This window comes from Hoplias malabaricus, chromosome 16 (assembly GCF_029633855.1).
Source record: "Hoplias malabaricus isolate fHopMal1 chromosome 16, fHopMal1.hap1, whole genome shotgun sequence".
NCBI classification, from domain to species: Eukaryota; Metazoa; Chordata; class Actinopteri; order Characiformes; family Erythrinidae; genus Hoplias; species Hoplias malabaricus.
Genome location: NC_089815.1, coordinates 22,559,187 through 22,578,160, shown reverse-complemented (window position 1 = coordinate 22,578,160; position 18,974 = coordinate 22,559,187). Strand labels below are relative to the sequence as shown.

The 18,974-nt window shown below is 37.2% G+C and overlaps 1 protein-coding gene across 9 annotated transcripts in view; it reads right to left on the bottom strand.

Annotated features, from left to right (window-relative positions):
• The window catches only part of ptprc (protein tyrosine phosphatase receptor type C), a 68,687-nt gene that overhangs the window by 35,062 nt on the left and 14,651 nt on the right, over positions 1 to 18,974 (bottom strand). For 8 of the 9 annotated variants that reach the window (XM_066648390.1, XM_066648391.1, XM_066648398.1 and 5 more), the window contains 6 exons: positions 15,321 to 15,406; positions 14,316 to 14,519; positions 14,101 to 14,197; positions 9,761 to 9,775; positions 9,537 to 9,617; positions 8,532 to 8,612 (listed from right to left, as the gene is read on the bottom strand). In XM_066648390.1, the coding sequence (XP_066504487.1) occupies positions 8,532 to 8,612; positions 9,537 to 9,617; positions 9,761 to 9,775; positions 14,101 to 14,158 (235 nt within the window). In that variant the 5' untranslated portion in view covers positions 14,159 to 14,197; positions 14,316 to 14,519; positions 15,321 to 15,406. The remainder of the gene's footprint in view (positions 1 to 8,531; positions 8,613 to 9,536; positions 9,618 to 9,760; positions 9,776 to 14,100; positions 14,198 to 14,315; positions 14,520 to 15,320; positions 15,407 to 18,974) is intronic. The other variant, XM_066648400.1, reaches the window with a different exon arrangement.

Below are 18,974 nucleotides of genomic sequence, written 5' to 3'. Positions count from 1 at the left end.
TGAAATAAATCACTCAATACAAATAAATATCGGCTTAGAACCTATATTCACTTGTGTCCTTGCCTGAAGAGAACAACCCATACCTCCTTAAAGAAAGTTTGTCATGGGATTTTTAATAAAAGATGTTACTTGTACCTGCCCTCAGAATACTACTAATATACCCTCTAGAATCATACTGGACCTTCATTCATTCATTGTCTGTAAACGCTTATCCAATTCAGGGTCGCGGTGGGTCCGGATTCTACCTGGAATCACTAGGCACAAGGCGGAGGAGGCACCTGTCCTTCGCAAGGGGACACGCACTAACACATTAACACACCTCTGAGTAGCCAATCCACCTACTAACGTGTGTTTTCGGATCGCGGGAGGAAACTGGAACATTTGGAAAAAACCCACGCGGACATGGGAGAGCACACCAAACTCCGCACAGACAGTCACCCGGAGCTGGGCTCGTACCCACAACCCCAGGTACACGGAGCTGTGTGACAGTGACACAACCTGTTGCCCCACCGTGCTGCCCCCTATTGGACTCATTTATTTATTTATTTATTTATTTATTTACTTACTTGTTGTTAAAAGGTGTACATGAGGAAAACATCAGCAACCTTAATAAAACAACTTTCTCAAAACCCACACGGTCAAGGATGCTGAATGACCCTCAGAGTTGCTGACTTGTTTTAGGATAATGGAATGTATGATTAGAGAGTCAATTACAGACTCTTGGGTCATATAGCACTGGCGTATGTGTCATGGATCACACTCAGTCAAGTTAGAAAATAAAAACCATTCTTTTTATTTTTATTTAAGACAAATTTTCAGCTTCTGGTGCGGGCGGATATGGATCTGGAATACTCAGATTCAGTTTAAGCACTTATGGCACTTTCGTAATGAAATGATCATCAGCAGGGCTCTACTTTTCAGAAAATCCTTTTACGTTTTAAGACTCTAGTATACAACTATTCTTACAGATTCAAATCAAACATACTCTTAATCAACTGACCATTACCTTCTTCCATTTCCTTTCTTTTTTCTTCCTTTTCTTTTGGTGCTGGGTGTGAACTTGGGGTTTGAGGTTCGTTTTCTGTAGTCAGAGGTGAGTGTTGAAGTGTGGAGATGCGTGGAGGAAAGAGGAATGAAATATTGACGTTACGTTAGGTATGATTACAAAAGCCTTACAGATCTCATAAATATACCTCATCAACACTGAAATAAATCACTCAATACAAATAAATATCGGCTTAGAACCTATATTCACTTGTGTCCTTGCCTGAAGAGAACAACCCATACCTCCTTAAAGAAAGTTTGTCATGGGATTTTTAATAAAAGATGTTACTTGTACCTGCCCTCAGAATACTACTAATATACCCTCTAGAATCATACTGGACCTTCATTCATTCATTGTCTGTAAACGCTTATCCAATTCAGGGTCGCGGTGGGTCCGGATTCTACCTGGAATCACTAGGCACAAGGCGGAGGAGGCACCTGTCCTTCGCAAGGGGACACGCACTAACACATTAACACACCTCTGAGTAGCCAATCCACCTACTAACGTGTGTTTTCGGATCGCGGGAGGAAACTGGAACATTTGGAAAAAACCCACGCGGACATGGGAGAGCACACCAAACTCCGCACAGACAGTCACCCGGAGCTGGGCTCGTACCCACAACCCCAGGTACACGGAGCTGTGTGACAGTGACACAACCTGTTGCCCCACCGTGCTGCCCCCTATTGGACTCATTTATTTATTTATTTATTTACTTACTTGTTGTTAAAAGGTGTACATGAGGAAAACATCAGCAACCTTAATAAAACAACTTTCTCAAAACCCATACGGTCAAGGATGCTGAATGACCCTCAGAGTTGCTGACTTGTTTTAGGATAATGGAATGTATGATTAGAGAGTCAATTACAGACTCTTGGGTCATATAGCACTGGCGTATGTGTCATGGATCACACTCAGTCAAGTTAGAAAATAAAAACCATTCTTTTTATTTTTATTTAAGACAAATTTTCAGCTTCTGGTGCGGGCGGATATGGATCTGGAATACTCAGATTCAGTTTAAGCACTTATGGCACTTTCGTAATGAAATGATCATCAGCAGGGCTCTACTTTTCAGAAAATCCTTTTACGTTTTAAGACTCTAGTATACAACTATTCTTACAGATTCAAATCAAACATACTCTTAATCAACTGACCATTACCTTCTTCCATTTCCTTTCTTTTTTCTTCCTTTTCTTTTGGTGCTGGGTGTGAACTTGGGGTTTGAGGTTCGTTTTCTGTAGTCAGAGGTGAGTGTTGAAGTGTGGAGATGCGTGGAGGAAAGAGGAATGAAATATTGACGTTACGTTAGGTATGATTACAAAAGCCTTACAGATCTCATAAATATACCTCATCAACACTGAAATAAATCACTCAATACAAATAAATATCGGCTTAGAACCTATATTCACTTGTGTCCTTGCCTGAAGAGAACAACCCATACCTCCTTAAAGAAAGTTTGTCATGGGATTTTTAATAAAAGATGTTACTTGTACCTGCCCTCAGAATACTACTAATATACCCTCTAGAATCATACTGGACCTTCATTCATTCATTGTCTGTAAACGCTTATCCAATTCAGGGTCGCGGTGGGTCCGGATTCTACCTGGAATCACTAGGCACAAGGCGGAGGAGGCACCTGTCCTTCGCAAGGGGACACGCACTAACACATTAACACACCTCTGAGTAGCCAATCCACCTACTAACGTGTGTTTTCGGATCGCGGGAGGAAACTGGAACATTTGGAAAAAACCCACGCGGACATGGGAGAGCACACCAAACTCCGCACAGACAGTCACCCGGAGCTGGGCTCGTACCCACAACCCCAGGTACACGGAGCTGTGTGACAGTGACACAACCTGTTGCCCCACCGTGCTGCCCCCTATTGGACTCATTTATTTATTTATTTATTTATTTATTTACTTACTTGTTGTTAAAAGGTGTACATGAGGAAAACATCAGCAACCTTAATAAAACAACTTTCTCAAAACCCATACGGTCAAGGATGCTGAATGACCCTCAGAGTTGCTGACTTGTTTTAGGATAATGGAATGTATGATTAGAGAGTCAATTACAGACTCTTGGGTCATATAGCACTGGCGAATGTGTCATGGATCACACTCAGTCAAGTTAGAAAATAAAAACCATTCTTTTTATTTTTATTTAAGACAAATTTTCAGCTTCTGGTGCGGGCGGATATGGATCTGGAATACTCAGATTCAGTTTAAGCACTTATGGCACTTTCGTAATGAAATGATCATCAGCAGGGCTCTACTTTTCAGAAAATCCTTTTACGTTTTAAGACTCTAGTATACAACTATTCTTACAGATTCAAATCAAACATACTCTTAATCAACTGACCATTACCTTCTTCCATTTCCTTTCTTTTTTCTTCCTTTTCTTTTGGTGCTGGGTGTGAACTTGGGGTTTGAGGTTCGTTTTCTGTAGTCAGAGGTGAGTGTTGAAGTGTGGAGATGCGTGGAGGAAAGAGGAATGAAATATTGACGTTACGTTAGGTATGATTACAAAAGCCTTACAGATCTCATAAATATACCTCATCAACACTGAAATAAATCACTCAATACAAATAAATATCGGCTTAGAACCTATATTCACTTGTGTCCTTGCCTGAAGAGAACAACCCATACCTCCTTAAAGAAAGTTTGTCATGGGATTTTTAATAAAAGATGTTACTTGTACCTGCCCTCAGAATACTACTAATATACCCTCTAGAATCATACTGGACCTTCATTCATTCATTGTCTGTAAACGCTTATCCAATTCAGGGTCGCGGTGGGTCCGGATTCTACCTGGAATCACTAGGCACAAGGCGGAGGAGGCACCTGTCCTTCGCAAGGGGACACGCACTAACACATTAACACACCTCTGAGTAGCCAATCCACCTACTAACGTGTGTTTTCGGATCGCGGGAGGAAACTGGAACATTTGGAAAAAACCCACGCGGACATGGGAGAGCACACCAAACTCCGCACAGACAGTCACCCGGAGCTGGGCTCGTACCCACAACCCCAGGTACACGGAGCTGTGTGACAGTGACACAACCTGTTGCCCCACCGTGCTGCCCCCTATTGGACTCATTCATTTATTTATTTATTTATTTACTTACTTACTTGTTGTTAAAAGGTGTACATGAGGAAAACATCAGCAACCTTAATAAAACAACTTTCTCAAAACCCATACGGTCAAGGATGCTGAATGACCCTCAGAGTTGCTGACTTGTTTTAGGATAATGGAATGTATGATTAGAGAGTCAATTACAGACTCTTGGGTCATATAGCACTGGCGTATGTGTCATGGATCACACTCAGTCAAGTTAGAAAATAAAAACCATTCTTTTTATTTTTATTTAAGACAAATTTTCAGCTTCTGGTGCGGGCGGATATGGATCTGGAATACTCAGATTCAGTTTAAGCACTTATGGCACTTTCGTAATGAAATGATCATCAGCAGGGCTCTACTTTTCAGAAAATCCTTTTACGTTTTAAGACTCTAGTATACAACTATTCTTACAGATTCAAATCAAACATACTCTTAATCAACTGACCATTACCTTCTTCCATTTCCTTTCTTTTTTCTTCCTTTTCTTTTGGTGCTGGGTGTGAACTAGGGGTTTGAGGTTCGTTTTCTGTAGTCAGAGGTGAGTGTTGAAGTGTGGAGATGCGTGGAGGAAAGAGGAATGAAATATTGACGTTACGTTAGGTATGATTACAAAAGCCTTACAGATCTCATAAATATACCTCATCAACACTGAAATAAATCACTCAATACAAATAAATATCGGCTTAGAACCTATATTCACTTGTGTCCTTGCCTGAAGAGAACAACCCATACCTCCTTAAAGAAAGTTTGTCATGGGATTTTTAATAAAAGATGTTACTTGTACCTGCCCTCAGAATACTACTAATATACCCTCTAGAATCATACTGGACCTTCATTCATTCATTGTCTGTAAACGCTTATCCAATTCAGGGTCGCGGTGGGTCCGGATTCTACCTGGAATCACTAGGCACAAGGCGGAGGAGGCACCTGTCCTTCGCAAGGGGACACGCACTAACACATTAACACACCTCTGAGTAGTCAATCCACCTACTAACGTGTGTTTTCGGATCGCGGGAGGAAACTGGAACATTTGGAAAAAACCCACGCGGACATGGGAGAGCACACCAAACTCCACACAGACAGTCACCCGGAGCTGGGCTCGTACCCACAACCCCAGGTACACGAAGCTGTGTGACAGTGACACAACCTGTTGCCCCACCGTGCTGCCCCCTATTGGACTCATTCATTTCATGACTAATTTCATTTATTTATTTACTTACAAACCGGTTTCCAAAAAAGTTGGGACACTAAACAAATTGTGAATAAAAACTGAATGCAATGATGTGGAGGTGCCAACATCTAATATTTTATTCAGAATATAACACAAATCATAAATCAAAAGTTTAAATTGAGAGAATGTATCATTTTAAGGGAAAAAATATATTGTTTCAAAATTTCATGGCGTCAACAAATCCCAAAAAAGTTGGGACAAGTGGCAATAAGTGGCTGGAAAAAGGAAATTGAGCATATAACAAAGAGCTGGAAGACCAATTAACACTAATTAGGTCAATTGACAACATGATTGGGTATAAAAAGAGCTTCTCAGAGTGTCAGTGTCTCTCTGAAGCCAAGATGGTAAGAGGATCACCAATTCCACCATTGTTGCACAGAAAGGTAGTGCAGCAATACCAGAATGGTGTTACCCAGCGTAAAATAGCAAAGACTTTTAAGTTATCATCATCAACCATGCATAACATCATCAAAAGATTCAGAGAATCTGGAACAATTGCTGTGCGTAAAGGTCAAGGCCGTAAAACTCTACTGGATGCTCGTGATCTCCGGGCCCTTAAACGTCACTGCACCTCAAACAGGAATGCCACTGTCAAGGAAATAACAGAATGGGCTCAGGAATACTTCCAGAAAGCATTGTCAGTGAACACAATCCACCGTGCCATCCGCCGTCGCCAGCTGAAACTCTACAGTGAAAAGAGGAAGCCATTTATAAGCAAGCTCCACAAGCTCAGACGTTTGCACTGGGCCAGGGGTCTTTTAAAATGGAGTGTGGCAAAAAGGAAGACTGTTCTGTGGTCAGATGAGTCACGATTTGAAGTTCTTTATGGAACACTGGGATGCCATGTCATCGGGACCAGAGAGGACAAGGATAACCCAAGTTGTTATCAACGCTCCGTTCAGAAGCCTGCATCACTGATGGTATGGGGTTGCATGAGTGCTTGTGGCATGGGCAGCTTGCGTGTCTGAAAAGGCACCATTAATGCAGAGAACTATGTTCAGGTTCTAGAACAACATATGCTCCCATCTAGACGTCATCTCTTTCAGGGAAGACCCTGCATTGTTCAACATGATAATGCCAGACCACATTCTGCAGCAATCACAACATCATGGCTATGTAGGAGAAGGATCCGGGTACTGAAATGGCCAGACTCCAGTCCAGATCTTTCACCTATAGAGAACATTTTGTGCATCATAAAGAGGAAAGTGCAACAAAGAAGGCCCAAGACGATTGAACAGTTAGAGGCCTGTATTAGACATGAATGGAACAGCATTCCTATTTCTAAACTTGAGAAACTGGTCTCCTCTGTCCCCAGACGTCTGTTGAGTGTTGTAAGAAGAAGGGGGGATGCCACACAGTGGTAAAAAATGGCCTTGTCCCAACTTTTTGGGGATTTGTTGATGCCATGAAATTTTGAAACAACATATTTTTCCCTTAAAATGATACATTCTCTCAGTTTAAACTTTTAATCTGTGATTTCTGTTCTATTCTGAATAAAATATTAGATGTTGGCACCTTCATCATTGCATTCAGTTTTTATTTACAATGTGTTTAGTGTCCCAACTTTTTTGGAATCCGGTTTGTACTTACTTATTGTTAAATGGTGTACATGAGGAAAACTTTGGCAACCTTAATAAAATGACTTGCTCAAAAGCTATACGGTCAAGGATGCTGAATGACCCTCAGAGTTGCTGACTTGTATATATAAAATTGCAAAACGCATACAGTTATTTATCAATATACCTCAATAACACTGAATAATTTTGCAGACTACAAGTTAATGTCTGATTAGAAACCTGTATTCACATTTGTTTCAGTGTGAAAAGAATAACATATTCACCATTGGTTTTCAAGGGAAAAAAATGATTAAACAATTCCTTATTGTAATGAGATAATTCTGTAAGGAAAATTATTAAAGAAAAAAGAGCCACAGAAAAAGGTTAAGAATCATTTATGCAGTCAGGTTCCCATAGATATATAAAGAGCCACTGACTTTATTACAACTATAGTTCAGACAGCATTCCCAAATAGAACTTTAATTACTAGGGGTGTGCATCTCTCCAATAAATGATGATCCAATACGTATCTCGATACATGTGGTACGACACGATTCAGAAAAATATATTTTAAATTGGACCGATTCGGTTCGATTAGATTTAGTAGGATTTTGATATGATTCAGTTCACTATAATAGGGTGTTAAATAATATGATAGTTTACATTATGATTTAACTAAGTTAATACTAATGCTGTGTGTTTTTGCTTGCATTCAAAGAGAGTAATGAAATACTAGAGAACAAGTACAGTTGTTGTATTTGACATGTGAATTTAGAAACATTTCAGTTTATTAATGTAACATATTGCACTGAAAGAACTTTACAGAGCCTCTCTGGCAATGAAACTCAAGCAATATTTAAGTTCACTATAGGCACAAATTAGAGCCTAAAAGAGGTCTGTGTAGTGAGTGTTGAGGCTGGATGTACTACCGGTGTACTTCAATGCGACTTTGCATTCTTTGCAAAGGGCAACGGTTTTGTCTAGGTTTCCGTGCTTCACGTGAAAACCGAACTTCTTCCAAACTTTAGATTTTAAGCTCGGCGGAGCGTCTGACAATTTTGTCTTTCAGATGTGACTCAGTTCATCAGAGTGAGTGAGAGAGAGAGAGTGAGTGAGAGAGAGAGAGAGCCAGAGAAAGAGACACAGACAGGGAGCACCTAGAGAAGCACATCAGCAATACCAGGTCCGTGTACCGATGTATTCACATTGTTTAAGTGAAAACCGGATTGGTTATTTTTTTACATCCCTAATAATTATGGAATGACACCAACAAGGGTTTCTCTTTTTATTCTCTTTTAGTCAAACAAGGCATTTTATATGACAGGGAACCAGGGAAGGTGGACTCTTCGGTTTATATTTTTGGTTTTTTTTGTTATTTAAATTTCATAATATTTTGAGACTCAACTTTAATGGCTCAAATCAAATGGATAGATTCCTGAAAAATATTCAGCTAACAATTTTCCATTTTAAAATTTACCAAAGGTTTAGCAATATAGTGAGTTTGACTGGAGGGGGAATTTTGGGGAGATGGTGAGTGTGAGCATGATTAAATGTGTAGTATGGAATGATGAGTTGAGCAAGTTACCTTTATTGCCATCAGGACTTGCAGTGGAAGGTTTAATAATGATTGCAGGGCTTTGCGTGGAAGAGAGGGCTAAAGCATTGCCTGTGAGAGAATCATAAGTCTTTAGCTCATTAAACATGCCAGTGATTATCCAGAGATTTTCCCTTTTCTCACTACTACTGTATTACCCCAGAAAGCAAAATGTAAAGCAGACAATAAGAGCAAAGGGACTACGTATACTTTCAATTATATGGAAATAAGTTTTTTCACTAATAAATAAGGCAGTGTATCAGTACATATGTTAAGGTTTGCATGCTATTCAACAAAAGACATTCATTCATTCATTCATTATCTGTAACCGTTTATCCAAGTCAGGGTTGCGGTGGGTCCAGAGCCTACCTGGAATCATTGGGCGCAAGGCGGGAATACACCCTGGAGGGGGCGCCAGTCCTTCACAGGGCACACATTCAGACACACATTCACTCACACACTCACACCTACGGACACTTTTGAGTCGCCAATCCACCTAGCAAAAGACATATTTTGTTGATTTTCACTGTGAAAATAAGTGACTACATCCTCTACATGGACCAAGTTTGAACATACCATTTTCAGAAAAATTAAGAACTCCTGAAGCTAAGTTTTGAATAATGAAATAAATAAAATATGAAACAAGACATAACTTTAACATAGGCCAACCTTCAATTTTCTTTCCATTTATAATGGTCTGCAAATTAATATTAACTCTGAAGTGTATCTTCTGTAGAGGACGAGTTTACTTATTTTCACTTGACCAGGAGCACCCAAAAATTGGCAAATAATTGTATGTGCATGCCGGAGTGATGATTGCTCTACTGTCGGTCTTCAGAAGATGCCAGATAAATCAATGCTACCTCTATCTAAAAATCAACACTGTAGTTTAGCACTTTGGTGTGAATTTAAATAGAGTTGAGAGTTTGGGGAAATGGTGAGTGGGGGACTGATTAACCGTGTGTGGTATGATATGATATATAGAGCCGCAGTTACCTTCATTGCTAATAGATGATGCAGTGGTAGGTGAAGTGGTGACTGTAGAGCTTTGAGTGGGAGAGAGCTGTATACCATTGCCTGTGAGAGAATCATAAGCGTTTAGCATGGTAGCATTCCAGAATCCAAAGTCGCCAATCTTGTCTACAGATCACTTTCTGTCTAATGCTATGTCATAAAAGCAATGTAGAAACAGAAGCATACACTTAAAAAGGATTACTTACCTTGTGCTCCTGAACCTATGGAAAGAGAATGAATTTCAATCAGTAGCTGGATTATTTTATAGGCACTTAATTTCTCTGTGCACTGTGCTTCATACATGTTGGAATGGTTTATAAAAAATAAAGTCCTTAATAAACATGACCATATTCATGTAGATTCTGAATTTGCTTATTTACTGTATATTAAACATAAAGGGCGTTTTTAACAGCAGCTTATGTGTGGCAGTCTGGCAGCCATAGCAACACAGAGCACACGAAAACTATTTCAGTTTTGTAACCACAGTTTCCTGTGCACTGACTAAAACCTCCCCCGATCCCCAGTCAAATGCACTTTGGGTTCTTTTCTTTTTTCTTCTTCATGCAAAGTTCATTTCTGAGTTCTACTAACTAACATTGATGACCTGGTTTCTGAACACATTCACAGATTCTACACTCCTGTGCTGTGGGTGAGATTATTGTTTTTCAAACAAGCAGCAAAAAATATAAAAAAATAATTTAAAAAATCAGTCAACTGATCAGTTAACTAATGTACACCCACTAAGACAGAGCAACTAATGATATCAAATGAACTAGACAGCTTATCCTAACATAAACACACTTAAATCACCATCACAAAATGACAAATCACCCACTGATGCCAATGTCAAAAGTGTAATGAAAATTTCCTTAAACAGATCTGTGTAGAGAACTACAGTATATAACAACCTTGTATGACTGAGGGAGGAGAACAAGATTTTCAGTATTCACGTTTTTTACGGATGTGGTTTTGCTCAACTCTTGGGTTCTTGTACTTAAATGTAATTTGAAGACACAAAAAACATACGCACACACCATTTAGGTTACAGTTTAGAAATCATTGTGATGCTCTGCTGATCTGTTAAAGTGACCCCTTTGTGTCTACACTCATTGTCCACTTCGTCTGCTCCACTTACCACAACAGAGCAGATATTATTTGTGTGGTGGATCATGCCCAGCGCTGCAGTTACACATGGTGTTGGTGTGTTAGTGTGTGTTGGTCTGATACAAGTGGATCAGACACAGCAGTGCTGCTGGAATTTTTAAACAGTGTGTCCCATCACTTTCTATTCTATGAGACACTTTGTGCAAAGCTGTAGATATAAAGGCAGAGACAGTAAATCATCTGTTGGTGCAGTTTTTGTTGATTTCATCTAGTCCTTCATCAGTGGTCACAAGACACTGCCCAGATGACGCTGTTTTTTGTGGACCATTCTCAGTCCAGCAGTGACACTGAGGGTTTTAAAATCTCCAGCAGCAGTTGTTCTGTCTGATCCACTCATACAAGCCCAACACACATTAACACACCACCAACACAACAGTGTCACTGCAGCACTGAGAATGATCAACCACCCACATTAACCCTGCTCTGTGGTGGTGCTATGGGTGTGCTGACAATCAATGAACAGGGTGAAAGTGTGCTACCAAAGTATGCAAAGCAATATTTAGACTACACTCTGTAATTTTAGAACGACATAGTGCAATGAGTGTAAAAAGAGGCCATTATATGTTATGGCTGATCAGTATATAAACAGTATCAATGTTACTATGGCATTTTTCTCTCAATTTCTATATATCTGCTATGCCATTTCCAATATTATTAATATTCCTAAACTGTGCAGTTCAGAAATGCATCCAGATGGATGTACAACCATTACATTCTAAAAATGATTAATTAATCATACGTCGCCTTGATTCAAGCTGTGATTATGTACAAAAAAAGAAAAATATTTTTGATAGAAACTTAATTCATATTACTGACAAGGTGAAACATGAAACACCACTGCATTTAATGCTTCACCGTATTCACATATTATTTATGTACATATCTGCCAAAGCTGATACCAGCATATATATAAAACGTAGAAACTACGATCAGATCAACAGTGTTTGGCTTTACACAGAAATACTAAATGAATAAATTGCAAACATTTTAACTCACTAGTCCAACATCATCTATCCAACACCTACAGCTAAATAAACTGAAAGTTAAAAATGAAAGAGCTTTTAACATAAAAAAATACATTTTATCATTTTAAATGTATACATACACAACCATAGTGTTTGATGCACATGACTAAAGTTCAAACATATGCAAATTTTCAGCAATGTATAAATGGAACTTAAAATGCAAATATAGCCCATTTTGAACTCTAAGGTGTCTGAAAAATGTCATCCAAATAAAAAGTCCAAAAGGCAAAACCAACACTTCCATATTTCTCCACCTATTCCAGCTACAGCATCTCAGCATACCCATTCATGTTGAAGTTACAATTTCAGGCCATACTCTGAATTAGGCAGTGTATTTCATTCACTCAGAACAGAACTAATTTACATATATAAATCTTAAAGACCCAGCGACAAAAACAGCCATTTTAAGGGATAATCAGTTGGAATAAAGTTGAAATTATGTTCAAGTTTTCAATTTATTTTTTTACTTTTATAAAAGCATAAAATATATTGAATGCAAAAACATGAAGGCAAGTCCTTTCATGCAATTTTTTTATATGTTTAGGTTTGCGTGATTATGTTAGAAAAAAAAAAACCCCGGTAATGACATTTTAAAAATAATATGGATTACCCTGATTCTTATATAAAGTTCCCCATATAGCACTGTATATCCAGCTTAACACGTTTAAATAAACTTTCATTGTAATGAAACGAGAATCTAATCTACAGTAAACGTGCAGTGATCTACATGTACAGATGATATAGGTAATATCCCTGCATACTGTGATATTATCATCATAATGATTTGAAATGTTATCAATGTTCTAATGTTCCCTCTTAATCAAATATAACTTGCTTTGCCCCAAACATTGTTTAGTACAGATTAATTTCTCTAAGTTTGCTCTTCTGTCTCAAAATGGTATTTATGCTAAAACAAAAAGTATATATATATATTATATTTATTGTGACTATAAAAAAATCATACAATATAATAATGAATTCACACTATGTGAAAACACCTATGAGAATACCAGATTAAAGACAGTGAGCTAGATGTTTATAATGTTGACTTTATAAATATGTTCAATTAGAAAAATGTTACGTTCTACATATTTAGTAATATGAAATAAAGGACCCACTAATTAAGAGTAATGAGCACAATTCATATAAGACAGTGATCAGTTAAAGGGTCTGGAAATTGCCAAGGCCTAGACCTCTAGAAAAAAGACCTAGAAATTAAAAGGGGTTGTGGCGCCTCCATTATTATTATATAATTTGTACATATAATTAATTATTACTTGCCTTCTTCTAATGACCCAGGTATAGGAGCACATTACTGATCACAGTTTCTAATGTAGGCCCATCTGTTAATCTTTCTGGTCTGCCATACAGTGCAGACAGAACCACAGAATATTCTCTTAAATACACCAATTTCATATTTGACTTAACAATAAAAAAAAAATTTGACATGACATTTTTAATTTAACTGTAAGCAGTTGTCTTTAGCACTAAATAAACTAGTTAGCTCAGTCTGATGAGGAAGAGACACTAGCTCAAATTGGAACAAGGAAGTGGTCAATGGCCTGTGAGGAGAGGCCACATTTCAGAATTCACGAGCATTGTGAAAAACACACAATAACTCTGTAAAATGTATTCTGGAAAATGCTCTCTCATTGCTACAGCATTTTGATTCAGAAAGACACCTTATATAAACACAGACTTAACATTAAACAATATTCACCATCTTTGCGCATAAACTCATCCAAGTTTTAAAACTATAAAAATGTGTTATTTATCAGAATGTGGAAGCAGACATTTCAACTCTGATTAACCACTGGTTTAAACCGTTAAAGGTATTAGACATCAGCCACACTCTCCTGACTTTGAGCAGAACCACAGGGGACACACCCAAAAACCAGACCTTTCGGTGATAATATGGTCCAAATGTACCACCAAAAACAAAATATCACATACCCCCTGGAAACCTAGATAAAATCAACATAATATATATTTTTTTCTAGTACTTTAATGGCCTTCACAGTCTTTACAAGACAAATACTTGACAAGACAATGCTTCCTTGACATACAGATTTTTGAGAACTCGGCACAACATCGCCTCCCTAATTCAAAGTTCAAACTCAAAGAACTATAACATTTCAGAAAATGCAGTGCCATGAAAAAAAGCCACAGATATTAATAAGCTATAGTTACTTTCCAATTTGCTCTCTGTTTTCTTTTTAATATTTTAGTGCTCTTAATGTATTACCCACAATTACAGTCTTAAATAAATTGCATCCTTTTAGAGTTCAGTATAAGAACATCTGAACATTTGAAACATCCGTCCATTCAAAATACAGGCAAAGAAATTTTGTACTTACATACTGCTAATGCCGCAAGGATCAAGACCAAGAAACTTAGTCTCCAAAACGTCGCCATAACCAGGGTTTCAGGTCCTCGTCTAAGACACCATAAGTCCTGTTAGAATCAGAAACAGTTAAACATCTAGGTGGTTTATCATTTTTCTTTTTAGATTATATGTATTTGTGCTATGATTTTTTAATATTCATTTAAGTTTGTTAATTTGAAAACATACCCTTTCTTGTCTGTCTAATCAGTTGGCTCTGTTTCCTGAGAATTTAATCCCCCAATGTCCTCAAACTTGCTTTAGGTTCGAAAGACGGTGCAATGACAAGAACGCTCACACCTTCAGCAAAGCGCCAAGGGCCTCTTAACAGGAAGTTGTATTTTCAGCTACGCCACAATCTTTCGCCTTGCACTTCTATGTCATCCTTTTAAACTAAGAAACAATGCTGAATGAACTTCAAGAGCATTTCTATAAGAAAAGGCCTCATCTCTACAGATGGTCAAGAGATATTCTTTCCTCGTTTTCATCTTTGCCGGGGCATATGAGCATATTAGTGTTAGGTGCATTGACGGGGTAAACATTTAATGTTTGCAAACAACCCAACTAAAATTTCAACCATTACACTGTTAATCTTAAATTATAGGAAGATATAATTGAATGATAACAAAAGCAGTTGAGGTTTACGTGTTTCACAAAATCCTTTTAACCTGTGTCTACCTGTATGCCAAGATCAATTCTGTGACAAATACAGCTTATGCAACATTACATGTCACCTACGTGTTTGATTTTGTCTAAGTAAGTATATGACGCTATACTCTTACTGTTTTTATACAGATCACAGGCTTTACTTTCAAATTATCAGCCTGTTTACAATTAAAATAATGTGCCAGCAATGAGCTATATATACCCTAATGCAAACTACCACTTTTAACTAAAAAAGAATGTATAGTGTATAGTGTATACAATGTATAGTGTCTAATTCATAAAATGCACCAGACAACATGATGATGAACAACCAAACATTCACATCACATTGTTCTACTGACTGAAAAAAACAACAACAAAGAAAACCCTTTGTTTTAGTACAAAAGTTAATTGTACAACAACAACTAATTATACATACATACAAATATATATAAATTATATATATATATGTTTATATATATACACACACTGGATTAAAATCATTAAAAACTTTCACTGTTTTACAAGACTCTCATGAACACATCTCACATTTCTAGGCCTTTGAATGCAGGGTGTGCTGCAAGTAACCACTTCCTTGCCCATTCGTTTTTCTCCTCTCTCTTTGGTTCCCCCGCCTGTTTGAGGAAGTAGCAGAGAGGGGCATATTCATATGAGAACTAACAAAAACTGCTTCTTGCCTTTAAAGTCAGAAGCCAGATGGAAATATGTGGAGAATTTCCATAAGCTTCATCAAAATAATTATTCAAACATTTTACTGGGCAACCTAAAATTCTAAATTCTTCAGCATAACACAAATATTATTACTGTTTTATGATTCTATTACATTTCATAATGATGGGTTCTGACATTAATATCTTAACATCTCAGTAACCCAAGCAATGTAATTTTTCCTATAAGCGTTACCACTGTTTATAACTCAAGGCAAATCTCATCTAAACAGACACAGGAAGAGCCTTTCTTGTTTAAAACAACAGCTACATATATAGATGTAACAATGTTTTACAATTTAGACATTAATTTATTTGTAAAGTATTCTCAAATTACATTAATAGGGCTGTGGCCTCATGTTATACATATACTTTCATTTAAATTCCTTGAATCATAGGAAGACTTCTGTGAAATATTACATTTATTTTAACCATAAAAAGAGAACAATGCAAATTCAGTAAAATTTAGTTGGATGAGCGATTCCCAGAAATGGCAGTGAATGCTGAAATGTTTAACAATGTAATTATATATATATTAAAGCATGCTGTCATAATAAGACTTTAGTTTATTTTTTTAATTCTGCCATTAGACAACATAAAACTCAACAAACACAGGCCTGAGAGCACGGTCCCTGTAGCTGTAGCTTTGAATGTACTGCACTGGTGAGGGGAAAAAGCTCTTAAATAATAATTAATTAATTAAATAAAAAAGAAGAAGTTCAGATAGAAAAATATATAGCTGTCTCAATATTGAGGGTCAGTGAGCACTTCCGCCTCTTTATGTCTCATAAATTAATACACAGACAAACACAAAATGTGAAAATAAAAACCACTTTGAAAAAAGCCCATTTAAAGTAATTTCTTCCCCAGTGTTAGCTTTAAGCAGTGTGAAGCACGATCTGACTACAAACTGAATAAACAAATAAACAACAAATAAAGGCTCCATTTTCATATAATCCAGGAATTATAATGTTAATAAAATTATAATGTTAAGATTTTGATGTGAAATGGGCTGATTGTGTCCCATGAGGTCTTAAAAGTGATGTTGAAAAAGACAATATCTAAAGAAAATGAGGTATTGTGACCTAAGAATTTAACAAAAATTTAATACAAAAAAAGTCAAACGAAATTTGATTACAAAACCATTAAAAATACTATCTCAGACTTCATGCAATGTATTTGCAAGAAATCTCATTGATTAAGATCTAGATTCTAGATTTAAGATTCAAGAGTTTTACTGTCATGTGGAGAGCAAAACCTGCAGTTAACATGAACAATGAACTTTATTATGTATTATTTTCTTCTGGCCAGAAAAAAAGTAATTCATTTCTGACTATATAAATAATAATAATAATAGTTAAAAAACTTAAGTGTATATTAAGTGTAAAGTGTATATTTTAATGTGCAAATTAACAGTTCAGGGTTCATGTAGCAAAAGCATGTGCCAGTCTGTAACGCAAGTTTGTGTCATCAGTGGTCAGTCCAATGACCAACACATAAAGGCTGCTCCTGAAGCCTTTCACACTCACACATCCATGTCCACACTCACACCTATGGACATTTATGGAGTGTGTGGTACCATGATGGGCATGTGTCCCATCCGGAGTGTGATCCTGACCTGTGTCCAGTGATTCCAAGTAGGCTCCAGACCAACCGTGACCCTAAACTAGATAAACGCCTGAAAAAGTCATAAAAAATTTAGCTGGCATGGCAAAACTTTTCTCAAGAAGCACAAATGTCATTGCAACCTTTATTATCAGGTGAGATTTACACTGTTGTGAACGGAGAAGGAAATCACTCACCACCTCACGTGTGTGGTGGCGTGTGCTGCTCTTTCCTCCTCCTTGGATCATTACCTTAGTCTTTTTGGCATTTACAGGAAACCAGTTGCCTTAACATCGGGAAACTTCATGAGAGAATTATAGGTCTTTGACCATTTAGCATAAAGTATATTGTAAAAAGATTAAGGAAAGGCCAGACAGTATAGTTCTGGGCAAGGCCAGACATACTGGGTAAATGTGTGTCTTTCAAGCCCTCAAATGGCAATGCCAGTGAAACTGTCCTGCTGTGTATCAGAAACCGTCATGCTGCTGTTATAAATAGAGCTGTTTGGGTGTTTGGCCTTGGGTGTACTTCAAAAACCACTGCAACTTAACAGTTTGTGTAACTTAACACAGTCAAAAATACGATTGTGCTATGCTCAGGTGAATGCATATTTCAGCTTGATTTTTGGCCAAACATATATTGGGTTCTCTGTCACAAAGGTGAAAGGAACCTTCCAGAATTTTATCAGCAAAAGGCGCAAAACCCAACATAATATATATTACAGGCTTTTACCAGCACACACAAGTGTAGTTTTATAAAAGTGTGTGTGTGTGTGTGTGTGTGTGTGTGTGTGTGTGTGTGTGTGGGCTTGATGGGCATGCCTGCAGTCCAGATCAGTATCCTTTGGTGATTCATGAAGAGAAACTGATAGCATTGACCACATCCTTCAGCCTGTTGAGTATATAAAGTCTTGTATCAAGCAAGAATGGCAAAATCTCCAGTTGCCAAACTGCAACATTTTGTATCTTCAGATCCCAAATGATTAAAAAGTGAGGTTACACAGTGGGAACCATGCCTCTGTCCCACTTTCTGTTCAATGTGTTACAGACATCAGGATATAAATTTGTTTAAATTTACAAAACAAAATTAAGTTGTTTAGTTAAAACAATTTATATTTTTACTTTTTAACTGCAAATGCTCAAGCGAATAAACACATCACACACTCTGTTGTTATATCCTCAAATACTTACTCAATTGCTTGACTGTTATGAATTTCCTTCTTTTTCTTTTTTTTTGTGTTTATTTTTTGTATGGGTTTTTCTTTTTTTTTTTGGTGTAAGATACAAAATAAAATGTTGGGACTAGTTTTAATGTGTACCTACTTGCTTTAATTGAATAAGACTTATCTATTTTTGGCTGTCAGCCCACCACAAAATTTACATAACTAGCCCATATTTGTGTACCTACATGTTTTATTGCCTGAGACTCTGAGCACTGATTTATTAAGACATACTTTGATTCATTAACAACAATACAGTTGATAACAATGACAAAAACAATGTTTTTGAGTGTGAATGAAGTATAGGCCAACTTCGGGGCTTATAGGTCATACTAAAACTATCACCTATATCAAATGTGGCTGTCCTTGGAGTTACAGTGCTATTGCAACAAAAAAATCTACTCTCAAAATGTCTGCTAAGATTCATCTACAAATAACACTATAGGAATATGGTGAGCCTTGGCCAGAATGCTGGAAGCATTGTGAAAACAAATTAAATAATTAATTAAATAATTAAATTATATTTTTCTTTTTCTATGACCTTTGACATCAGTTCACATCCATTTGCCTCCATACGTATGAGTCGAACAAAACCTGCCCTTTGACCTAAGGCAGCATTGAGCTTATGATGACACCTGTGATTATTCATAT